The 27,349-nt window shown below is 43.8% G+C and overlaps 2 protein-coding genes across 22 annotated transcripts in view; both read right to left on the minus strand.

Moving 5' to 3' along the window:
• MADD (MAP kinase activating death domain) overlaps positions 1-9,548 on the minus strand; it is a 68,601-nt gene extending 59,053 nt beyond the window's left edge. For 5 of the 14 annotated variants that reach the window (XM_036384091.2, XM_054515214.1, XM_054515217.1 and 2 more), the window contains exon 1: positions 9,486-9,546. The gene's annotated coding sequence lies outside the window, so the exon portion shown is untranslated. Of the gene's footprint in view, positions 1-9,485 lie in introns of all 14 variants that reach the window. The other 9 variants (XM_036384099.2, XM_036384089.2, XM_054515215.1 and 6 more) reach the window with 4 other exon arrangements.
• Positions 9,549-12,189: 2,641 nt separating this feature from the next.
• NR1H3 (nuclear receptor subfamily 1 group H member 3) overlaps positions 12,190-27,349 on the minus strand; it is a 31,340-nt gene continuing 16,180 nt past the window's right edge. For all 8 annotated transcript variants that reach the window (XM_036384695.2, XM_036384692.2, XM_036384694.1 and 5 more), the window contains 8 exons: positions 24,913-25,155; positions 21,900-22,166; positions 18,031-18,239; positions 17,610-17,789; positions 17,081-17,180; positions 15,455-15,568; positions 14,541-14,635; positions 12,190-14,142 (listed from right to left, as the gene is read on the minus strand). In XM_036384695.2, coding sequence (XP_036240588.1) covers positions 13,996-14,142; positions 14,541-14,635; positions 15,455-15,568; positions 17,081-17,180; positions 17,610-17,789; positions 18,031-18,239; positions 21,900-22,166; positions 24,913-25,030 — 1,230 coding nt within the window. In that variant the 5' untranslated portion in view covers positions 25,031-25,155 and the 3' untranslated portion in view covers positions 12,190-13,995. The remainder of the gene's footprint in view (positions 14,143-14,540; positions 14,636-15,454; positions 15,569-17,080; positions 17,181-17,609; positions 17,790-18,030; positions 18,240-21,899; positions 22,167-24,912; positions 25,156-27,349) is intronic.

Raw genomic sequence — 27,349 nt, forward strand, 5'->3', positions numbered from 1 at the left:
TATATTCTGGAGCAACCACTAAGCCTACTGAAGCTCTGCTTCCCAGGAAATGGTTGGACAGCACTTGCTTCTGGGAAGTGGATAATAAAATTTCTTGGGCTTCTTTGCTTCTATGAATGCAATCTTTGCTTTATTAAACTGCCTTTACTTTTGCCCACGAGGTTTTTTCCATCTTATTTTCTTCCTCCTGTTCTGCTGAGGAGGGGTGCAATAGAGTGGCTTGGTGGACAAGTGGCATCCAGCCAAGGACAACTCCCCACACTCAGCTGCAGTTGTTTTCCTCACACAGAGGCTCCCAGTTTTGATGGGCCAGGCTTACACTGACCTGCACAATGCCTGGCAGGTATTTACATCATTGCTTGCAAAAATGGTATGAAGACAACAGATTAATTTCTAACAGGAAGGTGCTAAGCCCTGCTTTCCTTACAATTCTTCCATGCTTTAAGATGGGACCAGAAAGGATTCTCCTTTAATTACCTCCAGTTTTTAGCTGGTAAAAGGATCCTACTGCACAATTCACCAGTGCATGGATACCTTTAGAATATAAATCAGCATCATACAATTCAATTTGCACACTGACTGAATAATGAGCATACATGGGACATTAATTTGTAAGAGAAAAAAGAGGAAATTGTGAAGGAGACAGAACAAATTATAGGACAGAAGCCACATAAATTACGGTTCACTGAAATTTCACCTTGTGAAAAACCAGATTTCTAGTCACGCCCAAAAAGAACTAAATTTTTAGTTTCCTTGGAACATCCTGAATTTCTATTTACTCTCAGCCAAGACGGTCTGTACTGAGTTCAGTTCTAATAGCCACTATGCCTGACCTTAGTGCATTGTTTTCTGTGAACTCAAGGCTCACCAATTGAACTAAACTGAGCACTGAAACAAACACAGATAGGGCCAGGAGTTTCAATGCCCACCTTTGGACTGATTTATGTTTCTTTTTCTCACATCACACACCTTGACCTATCTGCTAAGCTATGAGAAATAGGTGTGAGTACCTCAGGACCAGCCAACCTCACCTGTGTGGGCAGGAACTCCACTCACTGCTGAAGTGGAAACAACATGGTTGGAAGCCCAGTATGAACTGTTCATCGTAGCTTTTAGACATTTTAATAATCTTTATGGAATCTGTACCACTGAAATTTTGGTTACTTCTTCTTCCAAGTGTGTTTCAAATTATGCCAGACATTATCTCTGGTATAGCACATGCTATTTTTGCTTGTACTAAACTTTTAAAGAAGCAGATAGGCAGTATTCTTTTCACATGAGCCATTTTTCACTTCCTCGGCTTAACTATATAAAACACTGCAAATAGTTTGATACTTTAAAATATGCAACATTCTAAGAAGCTCATTATTGCTATTATCCAGATACTACAGTGTTTCTGCTAACACAAGAAACAGACAACAGCAGAGATGAGAACACTTCCCATTCTCCAGAATCTGACAGAACATGGAACAATTTCTAAAATCTGACTGGATGGACTTGCTATACTGGTGCAGCTGCTTTGTGTGTTACCATGCACCTTGGCAAGGCAGCAGTGCCTGCCAAAACTGTGACTCCTAAGAAGATACTTGCACTCTGGAGGAAAAAAAAAAGAAAAAAGAAAAAAAAAGAGCATTTTCAAAGAATTGCAAGCATACCTAAACAGACAGTTACATATTTATCTAGTATGGCTAACCTACAACATAGGTGTGATTCTGCAAAATGCTATGGGGATAGCTCCAAGCATAAGAAATCACCCACTAGAGAACAGGACTGCAGGCAAATTCTAAAAGCATCTGCCCTGGAGCACATCCATCACTTCAATCAGTAAGAGTTGCTTACAGGTAAAACAGCAGATGCACCCCAACTATTTCCATATTTTTCATCTATCAATAAATCTTGAGGGAAAGGACAGAACAAACCAGATAAAAGAAAATTAAAGAATGAATGGGGAAAACAGGTTTTGGCAATACAAGAAGACTTATTTTGAAGGCCTTCTCAATAATTATAATAAATAAAAGATTTCTTCCTTTCCTACTAAGTAATATTATCTCTTTGCCTTCTGAAAACAGAACGGACACAGTCAAGCATCTTTAGCTTCCACATTAGTTGTCAAGAGCAAAATGGAAGTAGCATGGGCAGGGGTGCTGACAGATAAACTGAAAATGACCAGAATTGCTCCACAAACAGAAGTATCATGGCAGACAGATGGGAACCTTTCTGCAGTATCACGGAGTGAAGCTGGACTGATTCAGGTTCCTGGTTGCTATAGTGACAGATTTTCCCGTCCTTGCCATATGTCAGCCCTTCAGTGTTGCTTCCTCTCTCCTCCCTGCTTCAGCCAAAAGCTTGGCTAATGCAGCCTGCTGTACATGCAAGATCATGCAGTCACCACACATGCACATGCTGTGAGAACAGCCCCACAGGTAATCTGATTCAGATCAATCACCATAGCAACCCAATCTTTTAGTCCCTAGATTTCAGCCTGTTGGGTATATTTATAGAGCAGCTGCAGCGCTCCACCCCCTCTGCTCCACCACCAAAGCTCCCAGCACTGCCCACACTACCAGCAAGCTTCACCCAGACACAAGAACTGCCTGGAGTCAGTGCTGAAACAGAGCCCTCCTGGCACCTGCAGGCCCCAGGCCAGAAGAGAGCACAGTACCTGCAACATGCTAAACACCCCGCAGTCCGTGAGTGTGCCATAGCCACGAGTACTACAAATACCAGGAGGCGTTCTTGCCCACGGAAAGCTGAGTTACCAACCAGAGCTGACAAAATCCGCTTACCCAGGCACCCACAGGATGCTTCCACAAACACACAGTGCAGGCACAGAAAGAACATGCAGAGTGTGCTAACACAAACACACAATCCTAACAGGAACTTGCAGGTAGCAGCAAAGGCAAAGGAGAGGTTGCAGCAGCACCTGCCCCACAGAGCCACAGCTGCACCCACCGGTAGTACCTGAAAGCCATGAAGAAAAATCATGACCAAGAGATAAGCATGTGAGGGAGAACGGTATGCAAATACTGCTATCCATTTTATTCCACTACACTCCTGGGGAAAACCATCAACAGTAACCTAATGCAGGAAAAGCACACACTTTTATAGCACTCTACTTCCTAACAGGAAGGAGAGGACAGATTTTAGCCTCAGCCACAGGACATTTCACACGCTTCAATTTGGGTTAAAGACCTTATTCTCCTCCCCTCCTTTACTGTATTAAAAATCTCTCTCATGATCCTTCCTGGACAGGATCATTGTGCAGGGCACCACTCGCTATAGAATCATAGGACAAATTCTGGCATAAAAACCCTCTCTCAATCTGGCCAGTTCTCCTGCTCTACACTGTCTGAATTTAAATTCACCTCTTATTCAAAAATCATCTCCCGAGATTTGCATGAGAGAACAGTAACACAAGGCCAACTCTTTTGAAGTCTGTCCTTTTTTGCCCCTCCTTGTGAAACATCACCATCACAAAATACAAGAGCCTTCTCATTTTCTATACGTCATCAGCTTTTTGCTGATCCTCAAATCTGCACTTAAATATTTTGCAAGGAGAAGGAGTGGGAGGAAGGAAGGGCAAACCAAAGCCCACACAATGCCCCAAGCCCAATTAGCCTCACATCACCTGCAACCACAACAGCATTACATTCTTTTCCAAACCAGAAGTGCTTTTGGTGTGAGCTTTGAGCTGAGAAACGCTGGTGCTGCTTCTGGTGCAGCCCAGACCCCAGCCCCCACAAGATGCTTCCATTCCCAGCCCTCTGCTGGGAATTTGAGCAGTAGGCCACAGTTCCCATAATGCAGGCACCAGAGGGTTTTTTCCAAAAACCAAATAGTATAAATGTATAGCCATAAAAAAATTAACAAGAAAACAACAAAGCATGTGACATTTGAGAGAACTGCTGGATGCAGCTGCAACTGCTAAATTATTCAGTGCTTTCCCTTGCCACGGCACCTCCCCCAGCCACAGTGAGCAGCTCTGGGCCAGGAGACATCACTCCTGGCATCACCACCACCAGATACAGATACAGGCACATTCACTCTTTCCTGGAAATCGGTCACACAGACAAATGGGATCCCAACAATAAATTACAGCCATTTGTAATACAGAGGAGGGGGAATGATCACAAGCAGTGTGGAAACACTGAAACATTGTTCAGGATAATGTGAACCAGAAAATAAAGTACTTTAAATAATCCAGTCATTTGGCTGTTGTTAGCACCTCAGAACCCAGAGCCCCACATTTGTTTTGCCTTGTGTATTAGAAGCACTCAGCCTGTCTCGCCAGGTGTGCCACCTGCTTGTTATTCCTTCCCTCTACACACCTCCCCCTACTCTTCATCAACACTGTGGGAGACCAGAAATTCCTACTCTCAAACCGATCCTACTATTAATTTTGGTGATAAATCATAGTACCAGCTGGTCAAAACTGAAAAGAAATAAAAGAGACAAGCCCATTTTCTCTCTACAAGAGCTCTGGGGTGTGAGAAGCGTGCGTTTGGCAGACTCACCCACACGTAAACACTGGGGGAAGCAAGCTCAGAGTGAAGAAGGGACAGGAACCACCTCAAGTGGCTGTTGGAGCCAGCAAACGACACAGCAAGGGCTCCCCAGAGGTCCTCCCAGACACTGGCAGTGGCAGTCACCACAGCAAAGGAGGGAGGGCAAACACCACCCTGCTGGGCATGCCTTAAGACTACTTAATAAGAGAGAAGGGAGAAACCAGGTGGCCTGGGGGACAGAAACAGCGTGCCCAGCTCATGGCTCCAGCAGAGCAGTTTAACTGCTGATCAAGAGGAAACAGACACGGCAGCAGAGCTGATCAGCGTTCGTGGCTGCAGCAAATTTCGGTGGGTTTGATTCTTAATTATCTGTATCACAAAAAGCACTCCTCTCCTCCTGCTAGCTGATGACAGGGAAACAGGCAGAGGCACAACTCCTCATCTCCTGTCACCAAGGTCTTTCCAGAGCAAGGAGAAGATACCCAGACAAGAAGAGAGCCAGGAAAGCTGGTGTCAAAGCTACAGGCAAGAAGGCGATCAAAAGTTTCACACTGACATTGGCAAATTCAGTCAGAATATAATGGGAAGCAGGACACAACCAGGACACTGATCTTGGAGATGTGACAAAGTAACAGGATATGAAATAAAAGGCTGCTCTGCTCAAAAGATAACACACAGTTCCTGGAGGTCATCAGATAACAAATTTGACAGTAACGTATCTTTGTCCCTTGCACAAAGGAGCAAAGTTAATTCCCTGATTGTCACAACTGTTTAGAGATTAGTCACAAATAAAACAAAAAGGTACTATCTGTCAAATATTACCGGATACATCAATGGCAACATGATGACCAGCTCTGTTTCGAGGAATGCTGCTGCTTTGAAATAATGAAGGCAGTAGAAGGAACAGAAAACCATAAAACCTCGTTCCTTGCTGCTACTCTGATGCATTATTTCTCCTCATAGCAAACCAGAAGCACAAGGCTCTCATTTAACTGCACTGTCTGGGATAACAGCATGAGAACTGCCTCAGCTTGGGTAATTTAGGCATATGCAAGCAGCACTTCTTATTTCTAAATCCTGCAAGGGTCCTGCTAGTAGCAGTGATATAAAGTGAACACAACCTCTCACAATTCAGTGGTTTCTGGGCACCAATAGGCACAACCTCCCCATCTAGGAATTTCCCCGTGTAAAGATACTTCAGAGCTCCTGGCAGTACATGGGTCAGTTCTTCAGTTTGCTTGGTTTGGGGTTTCAGCTGATTATTCTAGTTCCATGACAGAAATCAGGAGCATGTTTGTCAATAATCAACAGTAATTTCCATGTTGCTATGACAGGTTTAAGGAGATCCAGTGACAGAGAATCTAGCTGCTCTAGAATTATTTTCCAGCTCAAACAACAGAGCAAAGACCAGCTGAATTATACAGGCTCAGCCACAGAGAGTGAGCAGTAGATCGATGGAAGTTTTTCATAGCTCTCAAGGTAGAGAAAGAAAAGCAGTAAAGTATTCTGTCTTCAAAAGAAATATCACAATTATTCCACAGATTAACAGATTATCCCACTAAAATACCTTCCTTTCTAAGTGATGCCTCATGATGTTCATTTTTATTTCACTTTGTTTCTTATTAGGTCACTGACAATGCTTTCACTTCACAAAAATTCATAGCTTGAGATAGATGAAAGCTCTTTAAACTGGGGACATGATATTAATCTTGCATATCAAGCTCTTTCATTCTTTTTTAGTAAATCCTTTCCTCATTGCCACAAATCCCTAATCAGAAGCTGCATCTGTACTTTTTACCAGTCCACTAAATAACTGCCTGGAAATTTAATGCAGTATATCTTAAATGCAGGCACAACAGGGCCAAAGGACATTGCAGGAATTCATCTGGGTTGTAACCCATGCATTGCCTGTCTTCAATTCCTTCCTAATGGAAAGTAAGTGAACCATTCACCTCTGTACTAAGTTTTAACATAAAAGTATTTCACGAGGCACATCTTGTGAGTATGATGGCAAATCCAGTTAAAAAATGACAGTGTGAAATGACAGAGAAGACACAGTATTTTACACCATTTGTTATCCCCTCTCACATACTAAATCTCTACCAATTCCCCCCCCCCCCCCCAAAAAAGAAAGCCATTCTTCTAACAAATGTATCTGGAAAGGAGTATCAGAGAAAATCTACTAGCTGGAATGCTGGAAATTAAAGTTTGAAGAAATTTATTCTCTTTGAATTTAGCAGTACTTGAGACTTTCTAATTTAATACTCAAAGTTTTCATAAATATTTGGTTTTGCAACTGACTCACCACAGAAGATATTAAATAGACCAGACTGAACATCTTGACAGAGGTATGCCTAGTATATCCTGTCTATACAGAACCCGAGTAATTGATATGGCTTGAGAGGGGAAAAGCTATAAATTATGAGCCTCTATGCCCCTGAGCCCAAGGCAGATAAAATCAAAGCCAACAATAATTTAATTCAGGAAGATAATATGAACAAGTGTTCTAGTAAGGCCTGAAATGCACTGATGCTTCTACCACTTCTACTGAACCATCAGTCCTGATGCTCTAAAACCTAAAAAGCTACTTTGGCTAGGTAGGCAAGGATTACTGTTAAAAATCCTCAAAACTTTTACTCCCCTGACCCCCAAATCCTTCTAAAACAGACAGAAGTTGGACTCAATACTCTCAGGCACATGATGTGGCTCTTGGGGATGGTCCTGTGAAGGGTCAGCAGCTGGATTCAATGATCCTTGTGGGTCCCTTCCAGCTCAGCACATTCTGTGATTCATTACATACTTGCCCTGTTTGCTTTCAAAAGAGTTACAGAATGGTACCATGGCTGAAGAAGAGGTTTGCCCTCTAGTATATATTTATGTTTTTCCATGAAAACTTTAAACCAGAAGCCTTTTTTTTTTCTTTTTTTTTTGCCAATTTCCATACAGCCTTTGGTTCACCATCTTTCATAGCTTTGGCACATAACACACATCATCCTAGAACTGTATCTTGGCCATTTTATGCATTTTGTGTAGACAACACACTTTCAGGGATGATACTGTTTTGCTTTTTTGCCCATCCAGTAAACTTAGAATTGTTTTAAAAGCAGTAACCCGGAAAGCAATGCAGTAGGACTCTGAAGCTTACAGCTTGAAACCTGTTAATTTGGTAAGAACACAGGAGTCCAGACTTGTGATACAACTGCAGCACCACTGGACAGGGAGCTACAAGATCTTTTAGTGAGGACAAGGCTATATTACTCTCCAAACAAAAGCATTCTAGAGACTTGCTGATGATTTTGCATTTTGTTAAACACACAGTAAGATACTTAACGAGTGTGCATTTAATTACAGTGTCTATTAAACTGTGTTCAAAAGGTGTGCATTTTCTAACAATACAACAGTAATGCAAAAATAGTATTTTATAGATTGAATGATCTATCAGTTCAGTGTTACATAACATGCTGTGAGGGGATGGCCAGATTAGATGCTGTAAAAACTGCATTTTAGCTGTGTTGGATGTGAAGTGCTCTCTTGGATGTGTCAGGATTGCAGTTTTTCATTAGTGCTGAACACAGCAAGTGCATCTTGTGCCCAATCCAAAACAGCTGCCTGGGTCCAAGCAGTATAAAGTCCAAAAATAGAGACACTTCCCAAACAACCTATATTTGGATGACTTTGATTATGTGACCCTCAAGACACCACACCACAAGAGGAGGGAAGAATAAATCTTCCCTCCTCTTGCTTGTGTCTACAAGTAGCATCCTTTTTGCAGATAAGCAATGGTGCAAGGAGCACAGCAAGGACACTTGAGAGCACACCAACAGAAATGCTGACCCAGAGTCACACTGGACACAGAGAAAATGGCTGGCTTGTCTAGGGAGAGCACAACATATTGCCAGATCACAGTTCTGCCCCATCTCCATGGGGCTGCAAATTTATAATGTATGTTATTTTACATATGACTGAAAACAGTGTGGTATATGGAGGAGTTCAGGGGGGAAAGAGAGAGAAGAAAGACAGGAAACAAATCAGTTTCCTTCAACGCTTATCATTTCTTGAAACACTTCTTTATCGTGACTCCACACAAACAGTGACAGACCAAGCTTTCTTCCCCTCCTCCACCTGACAATAAAAGCGAGCAACACAACAAGGTGGTGACACCCATTTCTGAGAGGAAAATGTTTTTGATTTATAGTCGACTTCACAAGAAATTACCCAGTATAAAGTGGATTTCCTATTCTATTGTCTTGCAGAGTAACAGGATCTGCTGTTTACAAACCAAGGAGTAAAAGCACCTTTCCAGTCACATTACCGCAGCAACCCCTTCACACGGCTGCACGCCTCACCCTTTCCAAGGGGTTCCGTCCGCCCTGAGCCGCTTTCTCCCTTCCCTCAGCACCCTGCCCGCTTCCACCCGGCATGGAGCGAGGAAAAGCCTCGGGTGGCCGGGACCGAGGGCGCCGGCCCCGCGCCCACAGCCCCGCCGGCGGCAGAGCCCCCTGCCCGCCGGCCACGCCGCTATTCCCACAGCGGCCCAGTCCCGCCTGGAAACCTGCAGCGACCCCGCAGGGGCTGCTGCCGACAGCGGCCGGCTGAGCCCGCGGCCACAGCGGGACACCGCGGCCCCGCCCGCCACCGGCGCCCCGGGACGATGGAGCCGAACCCGGCCGGCCCCGCTCCTGCAGCGGGGGGACACGATCTCTGTCCGCCGCCGGCCGTGACCTTGCGGAAGGAAGGGCTCGCCGCTCTCGAGCATCACCATCGCGCCCGACCGGGCGGCTGCGGCAGCGCTCGGGGCGAACGGGGGGGCCCCGCCGCCAGCTGTCCGGGTGCAGGCAGCGCTGCCGGCCGCGCTCCGCGCTCCCCAGCCCGACCCACACGTAGGGTCGGTGCGGCAGGCTCCGCTTGTGACATGTGCACGCACCCTGGCCGCCTGCGGCACCGGCACCGGGCCCCGCCCGGTCGGGTCGCTCCACTCACCTGCGCCGCCGCCGCCGCTCTGCGCCGCCCGCCCAGTTCCGCATCGAGCGCCGGCGGCGGCGCGCGCCACAGCCAGAGCAGGGGTGCAGCGGGGCGGGCGGAGCGAACCACTCGCGGCGGGGGCGGGGGGAGCCGCCCCGCCAGACGCCCGCAGGGGGCGCTGCAGCCGCGGAGGGGCAGGCGGGACGGAGGCGGAATTGGAGGGAAAATGGAGGCGGGATGGAGGCGGGATTGGAGGCGGGGTGTCAGGAAGCGTGGAGAGACGCAGCTCTCCTGCGCAGGCGTCCAGAAAACCAGGACCCCTTCAGCCCCTCGAATTGGTGCTTTCAGACCTCGTCCTGGCAAGCAGCAGCTGAGGCCTCGCAGCAAAGCTCGGCTCCAGACGGACAAGAAGACGCTGCCTTGCGGCAAGGAGACACAATGCCGTGTACTTTCACCCTCTGTATTGAGCTACATCCTTGCTGATTTGCTAGCAGCTTCATAAGATTACAAGATTATTTGGTTATTAAAAGCTTGAGATAAAGCTTTAACTCCTTCCAAGCTTCTAAAAACCAATATGCTGCTCAAACAAATCCATTTATTAACAAAACCAAAACTACTAAAATAAATCCAAAATGCAACCAAAAGCAGCACAAGTAACTCACAATTTTTATATATCTGGAGTGCAAAATGGAGAAACACTCTTTGATATTTGTCATCTATACTTTGCCCACTGTAGAGGATTTGGGTTTTCAGAAATAACTTTCCTCCCTCCCCATTGATCTGAATGTATCATGAGCAGATACAGATGTTGAATAAGGGTACAGCCAACCAGGAACACTTCCCAGGATTATAATTCAAACATCGCAAGATTTCTCCAGCAGCCAAATCAGCAAAATTGATATGAGAGAGATCAGGCATAGAGACTTAGAGCAGCAGGATTGAATCTCAGGCCGAGATAGCATTTTGTAAACATAAATGTACAAAGGGTCACCAATCTCACAGATGGTTCTTCCCCCACACCTGCTTACTTGAACTCGACAGGCTAACCTGCGAAGCTTCTAAAAGACAAAGAAAAAAAGGTTCTGTACTGATTTGCACTTTCAAAAAAAGTGAGAATGTGAAGATGTAAAGAAGAAGATTGTATTTGACTACATGATAATGAAAATACCTGCTGGTTTGGGCTGGAAGAGTTAATTTTCTTCACAGTGACTGTGTTTTGGATTTATACTGAGCACACGGTTGATATTACAGAGATGTTTTTGTTATTGCTGAGCAGGGCTCACACAGCCCAAGGCCTTTTCTGCTTTCCATGCTGCCACAGTGGTGAGGGAGCTGGGGGTGAATGGGAGGTTGGGAGGAGACACAGGACAGGTGACCCCAACTGACCAAAGGGATATTCCAGACCATGTAGCTGAGTATATAAAGGGGGGAAGAAGGACGAGAGGGGGATGTTTGGAGTTGATGGTGTTTGTCTTCCCAAATAACAATTACATGTGATAGGGCCCCACTCTCCTGGAGATGGCTGAACACCTGGAAGTCCACAGTGAAGTAGTGAATTCACAGTGAATTAATGAATTGTCCACAGGAAACAGTGAATGAAGTCCTTGCTTTGCTTGTGTGCGTGGCTTTTGCTCTCCCTATTAAACTGTCTTTATCTCAACCCAAGACTTTTCTGGCTTTTACCCTTCTGATTCTCTCCCCAGTCCTGCTGCTGGGGAGTGAGTGATTGTGTGGGGCTTGGTGGCTGTCTGGGTTAAACCACTACAGAGGCAAGAGAAATCACTGTTTTCACCACTGCCCTCCACAGCAATGTTATACGTTGTACACCTTGAGAATCCCTCAAATTCCCATGCAGTTTTTCTCTTCAAATTAAGGAGATGCAGCCCAAAGAATATAAAGCTGGAAGTTAAGGTGCAGCTCTTTTGTTGACAGCAGGGCCCAGCCACCCTCTAATCCACCCAGCAGTGATGAGGTCTTGAGCTCTGCTCATTACTCCCCATCTCCTACCCCGCTCCAGTCTCCTGTAAGCCTACTGCTATTCCTTCTTCCTCTGGTTCAGTAGATTCCAATTGGAATTTGATACTCTAGAGGCTTCAGCAGAACAGCCTGAGGTGTGGAACCTTGCTGAACTGACCATTGCTTTCCTTTCCCATTGGGGCAGGGGATCATCAAGCATTTCAGAAGCAGCTAATGCTGGACAGCTCTCTGCTTTCCCTCATCCTGCCGCTCCCTTTGAGGTAATGCACATGTTCAGCTCTTCCTGGTGTTTCGCCTATGGAGACATCAGAAATGAGCAGCATACCAGGGTCAGGTAAGGCCCCACTGAAATCCACTTGACAGCCAGGGCACACTGGACTCCTCTTTCAATTTCAGTGAGCCACAAAATGCAGGAAATGGAGAGGAGCACACACAATGAAAGGGTTACATTCTGAATGCAGCTGTACAAATCAAGGTGACGTGTGTATGCATAACGCATGGTCTTCCTGATACACACTTAATCCACTTCAGCTATTTGCCAGCTCTGGCACACAGCAAGGCACATACTGAGCTACAAATCTCATACCGAAGGCCAAAACAAACTGCCTGGGGTTGCACAGCTATTTCTTTCTCGACACTTCTTGTTTCTCTCTCAACACATGTACTCATAATTTCTTATCAGCTTTGAGCTTGTTACAACAAGAACTTATTCTACCCTCCTCCAGTCTCATGACAACACATCAGAGAATGTCAAAATCCTGTATTAGGCTTTATTCTTTTATATAAACATTAACATTTCTCAAACAGATTAGTTAAAAATACAGATTTAAACAAGAATTTTTGCAATTGCAATGAGTTATAAAAAACAACAGATTATTTTACAGATTGTTACAAGTGCTTTACAAAGGTGCAGAGTGAAGGCCAGTGGCAGGGGACCAACCTCAAGTGCAAAATGGACACGATACCCTCACCACGGGCATAGCGCTCAGATACACAGCCAAAAAAAACAACAAACGAACCAAAAAACAGACAGACAAAAAAACCCCGAGCCATGTGAACCTATGCTCTTGGGATGCTCACCGGGCAAGCAAACATAGACCCCTATGACAGAGAAGAGTCATGAGACCAAGCTACCAGGATATTTAAGGTTACATCTCTGAGATCAGCCATAAGATTTTTTTTCTTGGAAAATAAGGAACATGTTTAAAACAGTATATTTCTATTCCGCCAGACAAAATATTGCTGTAAATCCTAGAATACTTATGGATATGGATACTTAAAACTTGGGCCATAAATCCAGTGTGGATCTCACAATGCCCAAAAGTGACGAAAGGATACAAGACCCAAGTGTCCTTCTGAAGGAGTTGGTACTCCTCATACAGGAGGGATCTCCATATCCCGTGATCACCACTGAAACCTTGAGCAAGTACCTTGGAAAGACTTTGGCAAAAGGAAGACGATGCAAGTGGATCTGATTACACCCAATATTCCTGCAGCCTGTGATCTGAGAGTTGTGCAGCCCACAGCTTATGCAGTGCTCACATATTTCACTAAATGCAGTGTGTCCTCTCTCCTTGGTCAATACATCTTCACACCCACCTTGGAACACATACCACATGCTCCAGATTCTTGGAAGTTTTTGAGATTCTTCCACCACACCCACATTACCTAGGTACGAGGCCTACCCACTTATCTTCCTTCTATTTCATCCCTAAAGATAAAATCTATGCCCTGATTTGTTTTGAACTAAAGTTGTCCAGCTGTTAGCAAATCAAAGGTAAATTGAGCTGAGAACTGCCATGAGATAAAACTGTGATGCATTACGTTAAAAAAAATCCACTACTTTATGCCTGACATCTTTTTGATACACAATGTTCCCTACCCAGAGGACCTCCTTGTTAGACAAAGGGCACTACACATTACAGGAATCCTTTTTCCAAAGGAGGGCCAGAATAAAGGGCAGCTTTAGAGATGTAGTCTCATAATAAAGAAATAAAAGCTACTTCTCTTGGAATCATTGTAAAGGGCAGCACATTCAAGAGATTTTATTTATAGGAAACCCAGTGAAACCCCTAGAACATCCACACTGACTTCCCTGAGCTCCTCAGATCCAGGTACACTGGGGACCCTGCAGAAGCCTTTTGAGCTGGGTTACTCTCAACAGAGAGCTTTTGGCAAGTTCCTGCAAATTCATTTTCATAATCAGCAAGAAGAGGATCAATGGGGCAAACCCTCAGCATATGCTTAGAGAAGAGAAAGACTCTGAAGAAAAAGGAGTTGAGGGGCAGGGGAAAGGTCTTCATTTCTACCGTTTTCGAATGTTTCATGTTATTCCTTTGGGGTATGGGCACTACATCGAAACCAACCCCTCCATCTGATCTAGCCCAGCTGCCTCCTGCATAGTCTCATGACAACAGTGAAACCCCAGGCTCATCACTCCCTGCATGTCCAGCCCAGGGTTCAGTGCTTTGGAGAGGGGAGGCTGGCTTCTCGTTAGCAAAGGCTGGGAGATGGCATTATGTCAGCATGTCAGCGCCCTGGGAACATGCAGTCACTCATGCACATCCCAGATTTCCGAGAGCAGGGGCGGGAGTTTCTTATCCTGCAGCCGCAGGGCAAACACCTGTTCAGAGTGGACACTGCTCAGTGTCCGAAGACTGACCAGCTTCATTAACATCCGTGGAAACATCAAACGGTCCTGCAGGGCCAAATAGACAGTTGTTAGTAAATTCATATAAAACTTTGTTTAAAAAAAAAAAAAATTACCACTACTGATTACATTACACTGTAATCACAATCCTTATCTAGACCCAGCATTCTCCAGGAGGATGCAGTATGAAAGAACACAAGAAGTACATCATGTCCCAAAACTACAGACTTTCCATGCTGCCTAAACTATAAAACATGATACAGGACAGGAGATTGTGATAGCTCACAAACCCTGCATTTACAGGTGCTATCAAAGAGCCCAGAAGAGACAAGTCTGACAGTACAGGCAGCAAGAGACCTGTTAGAGACAATACTGCAGGAACTCTGCCTGCATAAATACAAAATCTGCTTGCATCATCCCTGGAGATGTTCTGGTCAGGCACCTACATTTGGTCTGTTGATGCAAATGTAAGAATGAAGTGCTTCCACATAGGTGTGCTGCAGCCTCTCCACCAGGGACTGGTCCTGCACATTCGGTCGGTCTGCCAAAAAGCAGGTTACAAGTAAGCAGAGTAGACATAAGCAGATTGCCATGGGCAGCTTCACTGGATTTAACATCTCTGTCTAAGCCCACTTCCTCCTATGGTGTCTTCCCAAAACTTCATCTCACATTCACCCAGCACAGCTGGGAGATATATCCATGAAACTGTGGTAGCTGTGGCAGTTGCCTGTAACTGTTCTTTCTCAGTGATGTCCACTGCACATGGGGAGTCCAATCCAACTCCTATAGAGGTGGAGAGACCAAACACATTTACACAGTGCTGGTTGGTCTCATGTTCCTGTCCCAGAAAATATGTGAAGCCACCTATTCAAAAGCAAATGGGAAAGTTTCTCCAATAGTTGAGCCAGTTAGGAAACAGGAACAAAGAAAAACAGTTATTAATCAGGTCACAAGACAGAAGAGTAGAGGTGGCTTCTTGGCAAAGCCCAGTCCTGGCCGGGAGTGATACTGCCTCTTGTCAGGAGTATGTTTGCTTGCCCACTAGATGTCACTCATGCTGTGGGACCTGCATCACACCAGAGAGGTGCCAAGGACATGAAGGGGGCAGTAAAATACCGATTTCTAAATGAGGAAGATAAATACTGGCTGGCGTTTCTGCACACTTTTCCAGTAGTAAGGAATTAAATTTCCTCTGGAAGTGGCACTAGACAATTCAGAATATAATGAACAATATGCTCCCTTTATCACTAGACTCTATACACGCTCAATTACTCCTTTTCTGCATGTAACATCCCTTCACTCTACTTCCTTTGCCCTCTGACTCACTACTGCAACTCTTCAGGTGTTCCTGGCTTTTTACCTGCAGAGAAAATATTGATGGCAATTAAAAGTGCATATTCAGCATCATTAAGCTGTAGCTCATTCATTCCCTTTGAGAACTCAAAGATGGGGTTAATAAACTCAAACTGCAGACCTGCAACAAACAGAAGAGAACAAGGTGAGGCAGTAACAATTGTCTCCCCTCTTTCCCGCTCCCTTTCACGGAAAAGGCTGCCAGAAATCCACTGCTATACACCAGAGAGTGGGAAGGAGAGACAGGCAGGGAAAAAAACCTTACATTATGCTTTAATGAATCTTCGCTTTACATCACTACTGGTGAGCACCAACAACAGTGGCTGAGAAGTCAGATTCTATCTGTAAAATGAAACTATTTCTGGGTTTTCCTAAAGCCTTAAATGCCCCACAGCACATTACTGGGCAACGCTAAAGGAACACAACATCAGCCATCAGACAAGTCCATCAAAACATCAGAATGTCACAAGCACAACATTTATACTGTCCACTCTCACAGCATCACCTCCTTCACACCAGTAGCCTTCATGCTTTCACAGAAAGCTTTAATTCCACTCTTCAGGTTCGTCTAAAGCATGTATGAGCTGAAAATATGCGGTTCCAAGAACTCTGAACTATGCCATTTCCTTCAGCTCAAAGAACTGGGAGACCTGAGGCAGAGTCTGACCTAGGCTTCCAATCACCTCATTTGATAAATGCAGTCAGACAGAAATGCACTGATATTTATAGCCGTAATAGAGACCACTGTCAAATGAGGTCCCTTTGTGCTATATAATCATACTGAAAACTTCAGGCCTTTCCTCCAAAATAGCACCCAAGTTTCTAATTTCCAGCATTACAAATGCATCAGAGAAGGAAGAACAAAGCGGAGGGAATAATTCTGGATTCCTGCTTTTTGCCTTTCCAATAACCTGAAGAAAAGGCTACCAGGAAAAGTGTCATAAAGAAAAGTTGTATATACAGGCCATCTCAAGTATAAATGGTTAAATAGCCAGTCAAGGAATAAAATTTTTTAAAAATCAGCTGAAGCACAGGCTAAAGTCTTGTTTTTAGAAATGCTGAAGATACACACTTTTTGTTACTGCATCTGAAATTACAAACACTCATAGCTCCTGGAAAAATACACTTCAGAGATCACAGCACCACAGGCTACCATATAATAGGATGATAAAGTGTCTAAAGCAGTCTCTGGGGATCCTCAGTGCACAAACTTTGTATCAACTGAAATGTAATCACAGTAATGTCAGCACTCCAAGCGTCCATCCAGATTAGCAAGTGACACACTTGCAAAGGAGAGAAGACTATGGTTTAGATTGGTATGATCTGATACAGATCCACCACCATGCCACATTTCTACAAGCAAGGAATTTCACACCAACTGCCAGTCCTAGGTGGCAATATTTTTATGCTTTAAGAGTCCAGATTTTCCCAAGCAAACTGACATGTAGAAAAAGACATAAAATGAGCTGGTACATTAAAAGCAAAAAAAAAACAAAAATCGTTTGTGAGGCTATTGGTTTGGTCCTGTTCTAAACCTCTCACCACAAACTACTTCCAGCTGCCCACATTAAAAAGGAAAATATGTAAGAACACAAGACAGTAGGGAGGAAGAAACACCTGTCTAATGCACCACCTGCTTTGGCGAAGTCATCCCGATTATAGCTCAGGTCCTTAAGAAAGGTGATGCTCTCAATCTCTGGATTGTAGCGCCGAGATGTCTCCAACAACATCACCTGAGGACAGGAATAAGATATACTTGCTTTGAAAGCAGGAAGAAATGTTACAACATCAATACATTGCTGACTGTTGAAGCATCTTTGGAAAAAAACACAAAACAAAACAAGCACCAAACAAAACCACTCCAGTTTCTCAGAGTGCTTAAAAATTCCAAGACAAAGTCTGTGATGTCTTGCTTCTGGGAAACGGGAAATTCCTCCTTACCACTACCAAGGCACTTGCCTCATCCCCTTCCTGTATAACCAGGCACTGCAGTATATAACCAGGCCTCTTGCCAATATAACCTCGCACTGCAGTAATGGTCCCACAGCTCAGATCCCTCAGTATGCCATCCTCAAAAAAGGGACAGAACTAGTTCTCTGGGTGGATAACTCCAAATTCTTTCATCTCTGCTGCTATGATCTGGGGTGGAGTCAAACCCTCACCTCTATGGTAGATGTCTTCAGTAAAGCAATCTGATCTTCCCTGGTGAGTTCCAGGAAACCAGGTAATTGCTTGGCAAAGTCCACGATCTCTTGCACAGAGATAATTGCAAGTTCTGTGAAGTGAGCAAAACGCTGCTGCCTTGCTTCGCGGTTATTTGGATCAGGAATCTGGGGCCATGGCTGTAGAATGGGAAGAGACAGCATGTATTTGTGAAAGATGGAGCCAAAGATGAAAGATAAGATGAAGAGAACAAGGAAAGAAAACGACAACTTCGGAATATCATCTTTTGCTATTCTTTACAGAGCTTTAGCCCACAGATGCCATGTCTAAAGCAACTCTGTTCTGCCAAATTTTTTACCTAAAATGCAACTCCCCAAACTTCACTTTTTCTTATTTTGGGTACACTGGTAGAGTTCTTACCGTTACTTTGAGCCTGTCTGTGAAGGAGCGCTGGTTGCACTGCTGCTGAGCGGCCACAAGCTTTTTTATCATACTCAGCTGTTCCGGCGTCAGTTTGTGGGAAGGGCTTGGTGGATTTGGAGGGTTTGGACGCACCACAACTGTCCGAGCCTGGTCATCTTCCTGCTTCTTCAGTTTCTTCAGTCGGATCTGTTCTTCAGACAGAACATCTAAAGCAGGAATAGATCATGATCAATCATAGGAACACAGTGGAAACCACACTGAACACAGGGTAATGTGCTGTGGATGGAGAGGCAGAGATCAGAGCTGCCTGTACTGGGCATAGCAGAGTGTACACAACAGAGTCAACAGTGATACTTATTTGTTTTTCTCTCTATTCCCTCCTTTAAGTTGTTTCATTGCCTTTCTTCTAATCATACTGTTATGTAAAGTGTTCACAAAAGGCAGAAGCTCCCCTCATGATGCCCTGCAGATCTCAGAAAACAACAGTGACTTTTCCCATAAAGCAATACCCTAAAGTGTCATGTTACAACAGATGCTCCCTTCATATGCCAGTGTGTCCACCCTATTTTATATTATCCCACTGTTATGTCTTTTTTCAATATTGTTAATTTAACAACTTGTGTCATTTCACCCTCTTCAAAGTTCAGACTCAGCCCTGGGTGGAGTTTGAGAGTGAAAACGGTAATTTGCTATACAGGCCATCTGCAGCCAACTCTAGAGCAGTAAGATACCCCAAGATGAATAATGGAAGAGCAACTTGGCATAAATGTACTGAGGACCAACCGCAGGTCCTTCAGGAATAGGGTTACAAGTCTCCTTCAGTTGTTAAGTCAAAGGGCAGATGTTAGTTGGATGTAACACTGTAAGGAACAGAACTCAAAGGCATCTGCTCTACTGAGGGCTGATGGGGTCCCTCTGTCAGAGAAAGGGAAGCACATCTTTTCTCGTAGGCTTGTCAAGCAGCAAAGAGGGATTTAAACTAAAGCTGCCTAGGGACAGGAACCTCAATCCATCCCTTTCCTCTCCCAAACCAGTTTGATGCCAGGACCAGCAGAGATGTCCAGAGCCTGGAGAGGGTATGCAGGTCAACGGGAGAGCACCTGAAGGGCAGCACAACAGAATTCCTGCCACAGTAAGTCAGGTTCATTGGGAGCCCAACTTAAATGCCTCTGTGCAAATGCACATAGCATAGGGAACAAGTAAGAGGAGTTAAGAGACATGCACACACCTGCACAGCTGTGATCATACTGGCATCACAGAGAGAGGATGCACAGCAAGTTGGCTGGCCTGAATTTCAGGAGAGCAGACTCTGGCCTCTTCAGGGATCTGCTCAGTAGAGTACTATCAGATAAAGTGCTGGAGGGAGAGGGGCCCAAGAAAGCTGGTTAATATTCAAGGATTGCCTCCTCCAAGCTCAGGAGCAATGTATCCCTGTCTCTAAATTGGAATAGCACAGATTTGACAGATAGATCACTTGGATTGGTTGGATGGTCACATTCAAAGACTGTGGCCCATGGCTCAATGTCCAGGTGGAGATCAGTGAGGAGTGCTGTTCCCCAGGCCTGTTGGTGCTGGGACTGTTTAACACCTTTGTTGGTGACATGGACAGTGGGACTGAGTGCAGCCTCAGCAAGGCTCTGACAGCACCAGGCTCTGTGCTGTGATTGACACTCTAAAGGGAAGGGAAGCAGAAAAGAACTGATTGGAACAAAAAAACAACACCCTCTGTATCTTCAGGAACATAGATAAATAAACAAAGTTTGACTTTACAAATAAGACTTTAAAAGTGCTGAAAGATTGTTTGGCCATTTTTTTAATTCACAGATAACACAGAAAACAAAGGAGGTTGTAATGAGGTGGGGGGATTAGTTCCCCCTGCCATGCCCACAGTGAGAGAACAAGAAGAAATGGCCTTAAACTGAGACAGAGGAGATTTAGATTAGGTATTAAAAAAATTTTTCCTTGTTAGGGCATGCATTGGAGCAAGTTGCCCTGGGAGGTGATGGAGTCACCATCCCTGGAGGTGTTTAAAGGGCACCTGGATCTGTGCTCGGTGATATGGTTTAGTGGTTTAAGGGTTACAGTGGTACTGCTGGGTAGACATTTGGACTGAATGATCTTAAAAGATCTCTTCCAACCTTGATGATTCTATGATTCTATACCTGCTATACAGAAAAGCAGGAGGCCCTAAAATTGAACAGGTATATAACTGTACTTCTTAACAGAATCACATTAAACAAAGACAAGAACTAGAGAGCTGCTGTAAGACAGCATTCTTGGGATTGGAAAGATAGACAAAGAACAGTAACTTTTATCCCTGACTTCAAACAGGGAGGATGTGTGCACAAGTACATGCACCATGCACAAAATTAACAATTCTAACAGCAAAGGCATTCAATACAATTACCAAAATAAGGATGATCTATAAGATTAGAGAATGCTACTTACAGTGTCAGTTTAAGAAGGGAAGTAATTGATCCAAGTGATTACAGTCCCTCATCTTGGGACTCCAATGCACAAAAAAAAATTTATCTGGTAACATGTTACCTGGCTATTAATCTTAAAGACTGCCTATGTGCAAGCTCCTACACCATGCTAAATTCAAAGCAATCTAACTTACTCGGTTTGTCAGGAAGGAATTATTTGACCTCATGGTTCACACTGGCTCAAGAACAATAAACTGGCCATGAATAAGTTCAGTCTGGGAATTAGAAGAATGTTTCCAGCAATTACTAGGGGGGAAGTTCTGGAATGACCTTGTAAGTGAAACAGCTGGACGAAAAAGCCCTTAGTTTCTGTCAAAACTAACAAGGCAAATTTGCAGTGGGGATTACAGCATCAACAAGTATTGCCAAGTTCTTGATAATAACACCAAGATTCCATTTGACCTAATTTTCCTGAGCTGTCTTCAACACAAAACAATGATTAAATGCAGAAACATACTGAGGCTCTCTCTATCTACCTGCAACAAAAGAGAACCAAAGTGAACAAGTGGTCTTACTGCATTGCTTTTCAAACACATCTGTTTTGTATCTCTTGGAAACAGGGAAATGGGGTAAAGACGACACACATAATGCTGATAAAAACCAGTGAGACAAAGATATATGAAGTGCTGTGTTTCATGCTGAAAAACTGAACAGCACGTCTCCTAGCTCACTGGCACTTAATTTTTGCAAAATTATTTTTTGTTTCTGAAACACCCACTGTTCCTAGCTGTTCTGGGTGCTGACTGTCAAAAAAGAAGACTTCACACAGATCTAACTTTAATTGAGCATTCATTCAGTCAGTCTTGACCAGCAAAGGGATGAAACCTGGATACCTTGGCTAAAGAGGGCTGTTCCTGATATGCAAGCAGGAATATTGGTGAATATTCAGAAACAGCAGCCTTATGGCTAGCGTGAGAAAAATAGCAGAGATCACTAAAGGGAGCAATGAGATTAGCTCATGCACAAACACAGCTGCAGTACTGTGGTGCTGCCCTTGACCTCTTTTGCAAGCTCACAGTAGGAAGCAAAGAAAAGTGCCTGTTGTTCAAGGAGCACGGTGACCAATCTTACAGTCCTGGTCACAAGCCTGATGTGCCTGACACACTTTACAGCACCCTGATGAACATGTGAGTCTTTCCTCTGCTGGTATATTCCACAAGTTCTTACAAGGAACAAAGCAGGGCTGGGTGTTAAGAGTTCCACTAACAGCCTCACCTCCCCAAGTGATCCTTGTTGAGCTCTCAGTGACTTCCCACACATGTTCCAATGTTCAGCCTGCACACCTTCCACATCCCCCCTCCCCAAGCACTGGCACTGCCCCCTGCCTTACAGCCATGGTCCCCAGAGCCCAGCTGTGCCATCCCCACCCCCAGTGCTCACACTGCTCCCGCATGCCGGCCTCCTGGCACTTGCGCAGCCGGCACTCCTGGCACTTGCGGCGCATGTACATGTCCATCTCGCACTTGCCGCCGTTCTTGCAGGCGTACTGCGCGCCCTTGATGACGCTGCGGCGAAAGAAGCCCTTGCAGCCTTCGCAGCTCAGCACGTTGTAGTGGAAGCCGGAAGCCTTGTCCCCACACACGCTGCACACTTCGTTTCCCAGCATCTTAGGGGCTGGGCCCTTCTTCCGCTTCAAGGGGGGATTTTCTACCGAAATGAACGGTAGCGAGGAAAAGAAAAAAAAAGAAAAGTAAACTCACAGACATGAAGGAAGTGTGGTGTTTGCAGCTGACTGCCCCATTCCTGACAACTAACATCCTTACTCACACCCCTTCTGGGCACACAAGTCTTCTGCAACAAACTTACTGACATAATCCACAAGGTTTCACCTCAACTATATAAACAAATATAGCTTCACATTTGTTCCTCTCCATAAAAGAGGGAAAGAGCCAAAACACACTGAGGCTAAGTGTTCTGCACTTTCCAATTACAGTTATGTTACTAATGTGAGAAAGACCTATAAAAAAGTTGAGTTGAAATCCAAGACTGTGCAAAAAGTAAATTTCTTCAGAACTCACCTCAAGTTCTTTTACTTCTATTTTCTGCCATACATATGGACCAGAATAAGGAAAAATATTTCCTCAATTCAGTAGTGACAGAAAGCCAGTGCTGAAACTGTGACCCTACAAAAACCAGACTGAGCAGACAATCCCTGTAACTGAACACTTGGGAAAACTGTTGAAACAGAAGACAGCAGCTTGTGGAGTTAGCTGCAATAGGCACACAAGCAGTACACTTCACAAGCTCTGGGAGCCTTTGGAATCCTGAAGCCAGCATCTCCTCTTCAAGAAGGGCTCTTCCCACTCCTAAAGCTGAAACACTCTCATAGTGACAGTTCCTTTACTAAAGCTTGTTGCTCTATCTCAAATATGGGACCTTCACTACTGCTTCACATTTCAGCTGGTTTTGTGCAGCAGCTCCCAACTCCTCCTATAACATTCTGAGAGATTTTAATCTTATCAGTGGCTCTGCATGTTGAAAACATCTTTGCTCTGCTCCAACACATCTTACCTTAAGCACTCCAGTCAAATGCTTGCTGATATTACATGTGCATTCCCCTTCTATTAGCCTTCTCTCTTTTCCATCCATTTAATTCTAGCTATGCTGACATCTGATACTCTACACAGCTCACAGTGCAGGTATTTTTGTAAGTGTCAGATATTAGTGATTCATGGCAGCTGTTATAAAGATTACAACCAGCATGTCTTGATAAATCTCCAGGTAATGTTTAGATATGCCTGGAAAGCCTTTACACTGGAGTTACTGCTTAGTTTGAAGAAAAAGGCTACTGCATTTCTTGACCAGCATCAGGGTTACAATTGCATGTCTCATTTTTTTACTTACTCTTCCAATACTTCTGTCCTTACTTGTGTTTATATTTAATATTCTGCTCAAGTTCCTGAAATGGTAACCAGTTTTAGGTCACTCTCAGACATTATTATCTGTGTTCCTCAATACAAGTTTCCAGCCATAAGTATCTTGGTGTTGATTTTCAATACCACTGACTTTACAGAGGCCTGGAGGTCACTCAATTTGGCCTGCACTTCTCATTGTAGATTGGACAGCAAGAAAATGTCATCAGAAAGGTTAAATTTCTGATATTCTTCTCTCTTGTTCAACTATATTTCTTTTCACACACTACCAAGTAAAAATGATGCAATGCTTACAGTTATTTCAGATTACTTAGTATAAACACATGTAATGGCAGACTAACTAGTGTAACAACTTTGCTGAAGCCTTAAGTGATGTTCATATGCTTCTGAGAAACATCAGAGTACTCCAATGACTTCCACAGATAAATCTGTCCCTCTTTTGGATTTCTTAGCTGTCTCTAAGACATTACATAAATTTTTATTACATTTTCTATGACTGCTTTATTGAGACAGATAGGTTTATTCTTTGATCTATGCAAATTACTTTCCATCTCTGAGCATGAATTATTTTAGTTACATAGATTATTGTTATTTTCTGTAGTCAAAGATATTACAGAAATAATGTAAGATGTGTAAAGAAAGCATGAATGCCACTTCTGAACCTTCAACTCTCATTAGGGTCCTCCTTCCTCTGTAGATTTCCTATTTAGTATTTTCCACATTTTGTGTCTTTTTTCCTTACATTTTCATAAGGAATTAATCTATCAGTTGCTTTCTTTTCAAGTCCTCAGACCCATTTTAAGGACTTTTATTGAAAAATCTCATATCACCTTTTAACTACTCTCTTTGTTTCTACTTCACTGAGGAATCCTCATTCAAGGTTCAGATTATCTCTTTGTTTCATATCAAGATTGCCCATTGCCTCACTGCTGAGCAAACACATTAATTTGTCATATTTTCATTAAGAAGATGATCCTATGCACTTACACTTTCCTTTTTTTTTTGTGTTACCTATCCAGAGATATTATACAGTCTTCTTACAGTTTGAAAGTGTAGGATTGTGGCTATCAGCAGCAGCTTTAACTACAGAATCTCAGTTCTATGTCTGATACTCTTCATCCTCAGTTAACCTAAGAAATACATGGAGAAACTCCTACTGTCTTCCCATTGCACCAACCTGCAAAACCCTATCACTTCTTTGCACCACCTACCCTTGTTGGATTGTCACCTGTAGTAAAGCTTTATTGTTCAGCAGCTTTTGGTAAGCCCAAAAAATCTTTATCTTACTGCCATGGACCTAGTCTCTAGAAGGTCAAATAAGCAAAATATTCAACGCATTTCTCACTTAGATAAACCCAGTCTTCAGCTATCAATAACTGACTCTATTCTTAGACATCATCTCTGAGTGCTTCAAGCACAGTAGAAATTGTCCTAAATTTTTGCCAAGTAGCAATGCTGCTTACAGCTGAAAAAATGGACAGTCTTTATCTTGCATAGATTTAGTGAGAATTTTTGCATACCTGCATGCTCAGGGGGGTTCTCTGAGCCAGGGAAGAGTGCAAGCCCTTCCTCCTCCATTTCCAATACACTTGCCACTCTCTTCCCATGATCCTGTGTGCTGAGTTGAGTGGGACCCATGGAAGCCACACAGGAAGGGCTCACTATAATCTCATCGCTGCAGCATTGTTTCTGCCTAGCAAGGGGCCACGGGCATCTATCTTCAAAGTCCTTAGTTCTCTCTACTACTGAAAGTCAGGAAGTACCTGTGGAAAAAACAAACAGATGCAAAAGAGGCAAGAGTTCAACTATTGAAACTATTAACTTCCAAAATCTATTACAAGCTGTATCACAAGCAAGCTTCAAGATTTCATTTCTGTAATTAGCTTTGTTTTATCAATGTTTCCACTCTTAAAACACACTATTTTAACAAACTGTGGGAAAAGATACAAGACTAGCATATCCAGGTGCAAAACTATTATTTCAATGCCAACAGATTTATCAAAGCGAGACAAGTCTTCATTACTGCCAACACTACCAGTGCTCTTCATCCCTGATCTCTCCAAGTGTGTAAGAGGGAAATTCCTGACATTATAACCAGTGGCCTTTGTTAAAGTTTCCAGTAACAAATAGCTCAGTGCTGCCAGCTGCCCTGAATTTTGGTGCATGCATTGCAGAGCATATAGAAAATTGGAAAAGAGATTTTTCAAACAACTATTTAGCAGACTACAAAACATTGAATTTCCATATTAGTATCAGCAGCTGAAGACTGACAAAGGTCGATGATGCATCAAAGATAAGGATGACAAATCCTCCCCTCACCTACAGTAAGAAACTGAAAGCCAGCATCCCCCCTATGGGAAATGGCCATGTTGCCATTCTCAGGAAATGGATTCACCACCAGCCTTCTGAGGACACCCTTTTGTGGAACCTAGAAACCATACTGAAAAGCATCTTCATTACAGTTAGTAGAGCCCTAACTCCACTACAGAATCTGGAAATTGGAAAGCAAATCCAACCACTTTTTCCAAAAAGCCCCACCTGCACAGAAAGGAGCCAACTCAGTAGATCGCACAGATTCAGTGAAACTCATGTAAATTGCTAATGTAAACACCCCTAAGCTGGTTGAACGTCACTTCATCTTAACTCAGTGATTTACCAATGCAAGCTAAAGAGATTAACTGATTTAAAAAGCAACTACGTGAAAGGCCTGTTTGAATGATTGAGTTCAGGACTGGAAGCCTATCAGTCCCCGAAAGGCAGGAGGTGACAGAAAGCTCTGAAGCAGTTCAGATACAAGAGCATCAGGCAAGCAGGGGCATGCCTCACACACTCAAGTGCTCACCACGAAGAGGCAGAAAACCACTGTCCCAGGTCCCTTCTTTCCTCCTGGGTATTTGGACCAGACCACACAACTTTTCTCAGAATGTCAAAAACAAAGATGAAAGCAATGCTTCTAAAAATGAACCACCTCCCAGAATTCTGAAACAGGCATCAAGTATAAAAGCAAGTCACATTGTCAGGCCTGCTGAGATCCTGTCATCTCCAATTACACTGTGGATGCAGGTGTTAAAACCCACAGGGCACATTAATTCACGTGACATCTGTAAACACAGCCTCAGACTGCATCAGGAACTCAGAGCTCCCCTCCCCCTAAGGGAGCTGGAGAAACAGACTATCTAGGATAAAAGTAGTGACGGAAAATATGAAACTTAAACCTAGAGACAGAAGGAAGTCCTACTATGGGATAGTACAACCTAACTGATGTGATTTGCAAGCAATTTGAAGAAACTCATGGTCCTCAAAGGAACCATGTGGCTACTACAATCAACTTCTTTAAAAAAGTCTCCCCAGTAAATCCTGCAGAATCTGAAAACCTTGTGGAAGCAGCATAGAGCATCAGATGGAGATGGGAACTTTACTGCAATAAATCCAAACCCAATTTGTATTCCTAGTCCTATGTAAGCTCCTCAGCAATGCTGACACAGATGTCTCTGGACATGTTTGGGCATGAAACAAGAAAGCTAAGAGTAAGCCTCTGCATCTCCACATTCCTTTAAACCACGCAAAAGACTCACTCAAAGATTAATTATTGTGCAGAATGAATCACCAGCAGCACTACTGCAGCAATTTTTCAAAGGAAGGGTTTGATCACCCATCTGAGGGACTGAGTAACAGTGCTCAGGCCCAGACCTCCAGTACAGCGACCCATTCTTAGTGCACCCCTGCCTCAACTGAAACTTATTCCAGAAAACAACAGAAGGGTACAGTCTAATGGGATTTCAGAACTGTGTGATCTGCACAATGACTGACATTGCAAGAGTGAAACTTGCTGTCAGCAAGACATCTGGAGACCAAAAAGGAGTGTCTTGAGAGATTGCAAGCTACCGAGAGAGGGGATTATAAATCCATGTGCACATCCAGGACACAGCAACAGAGAAGCCACTATCTGCACTGTAG

This window comes from Molothrus ater, chromosome 6 (genome assembly GCF_012460135.2).
Source record: "Molothrus ater isolate BHLD 08-10-18 breed brown headed cowbird chromosome 6, BPBGC_Mater_1.1, whole genome shotgun sequence".
Taxonomy (NCBI): Eukaryota; Metazoa; Chordata; class Aves; order Passeriformes; family Icteridae; genus Molothrus; species Molothrus ater.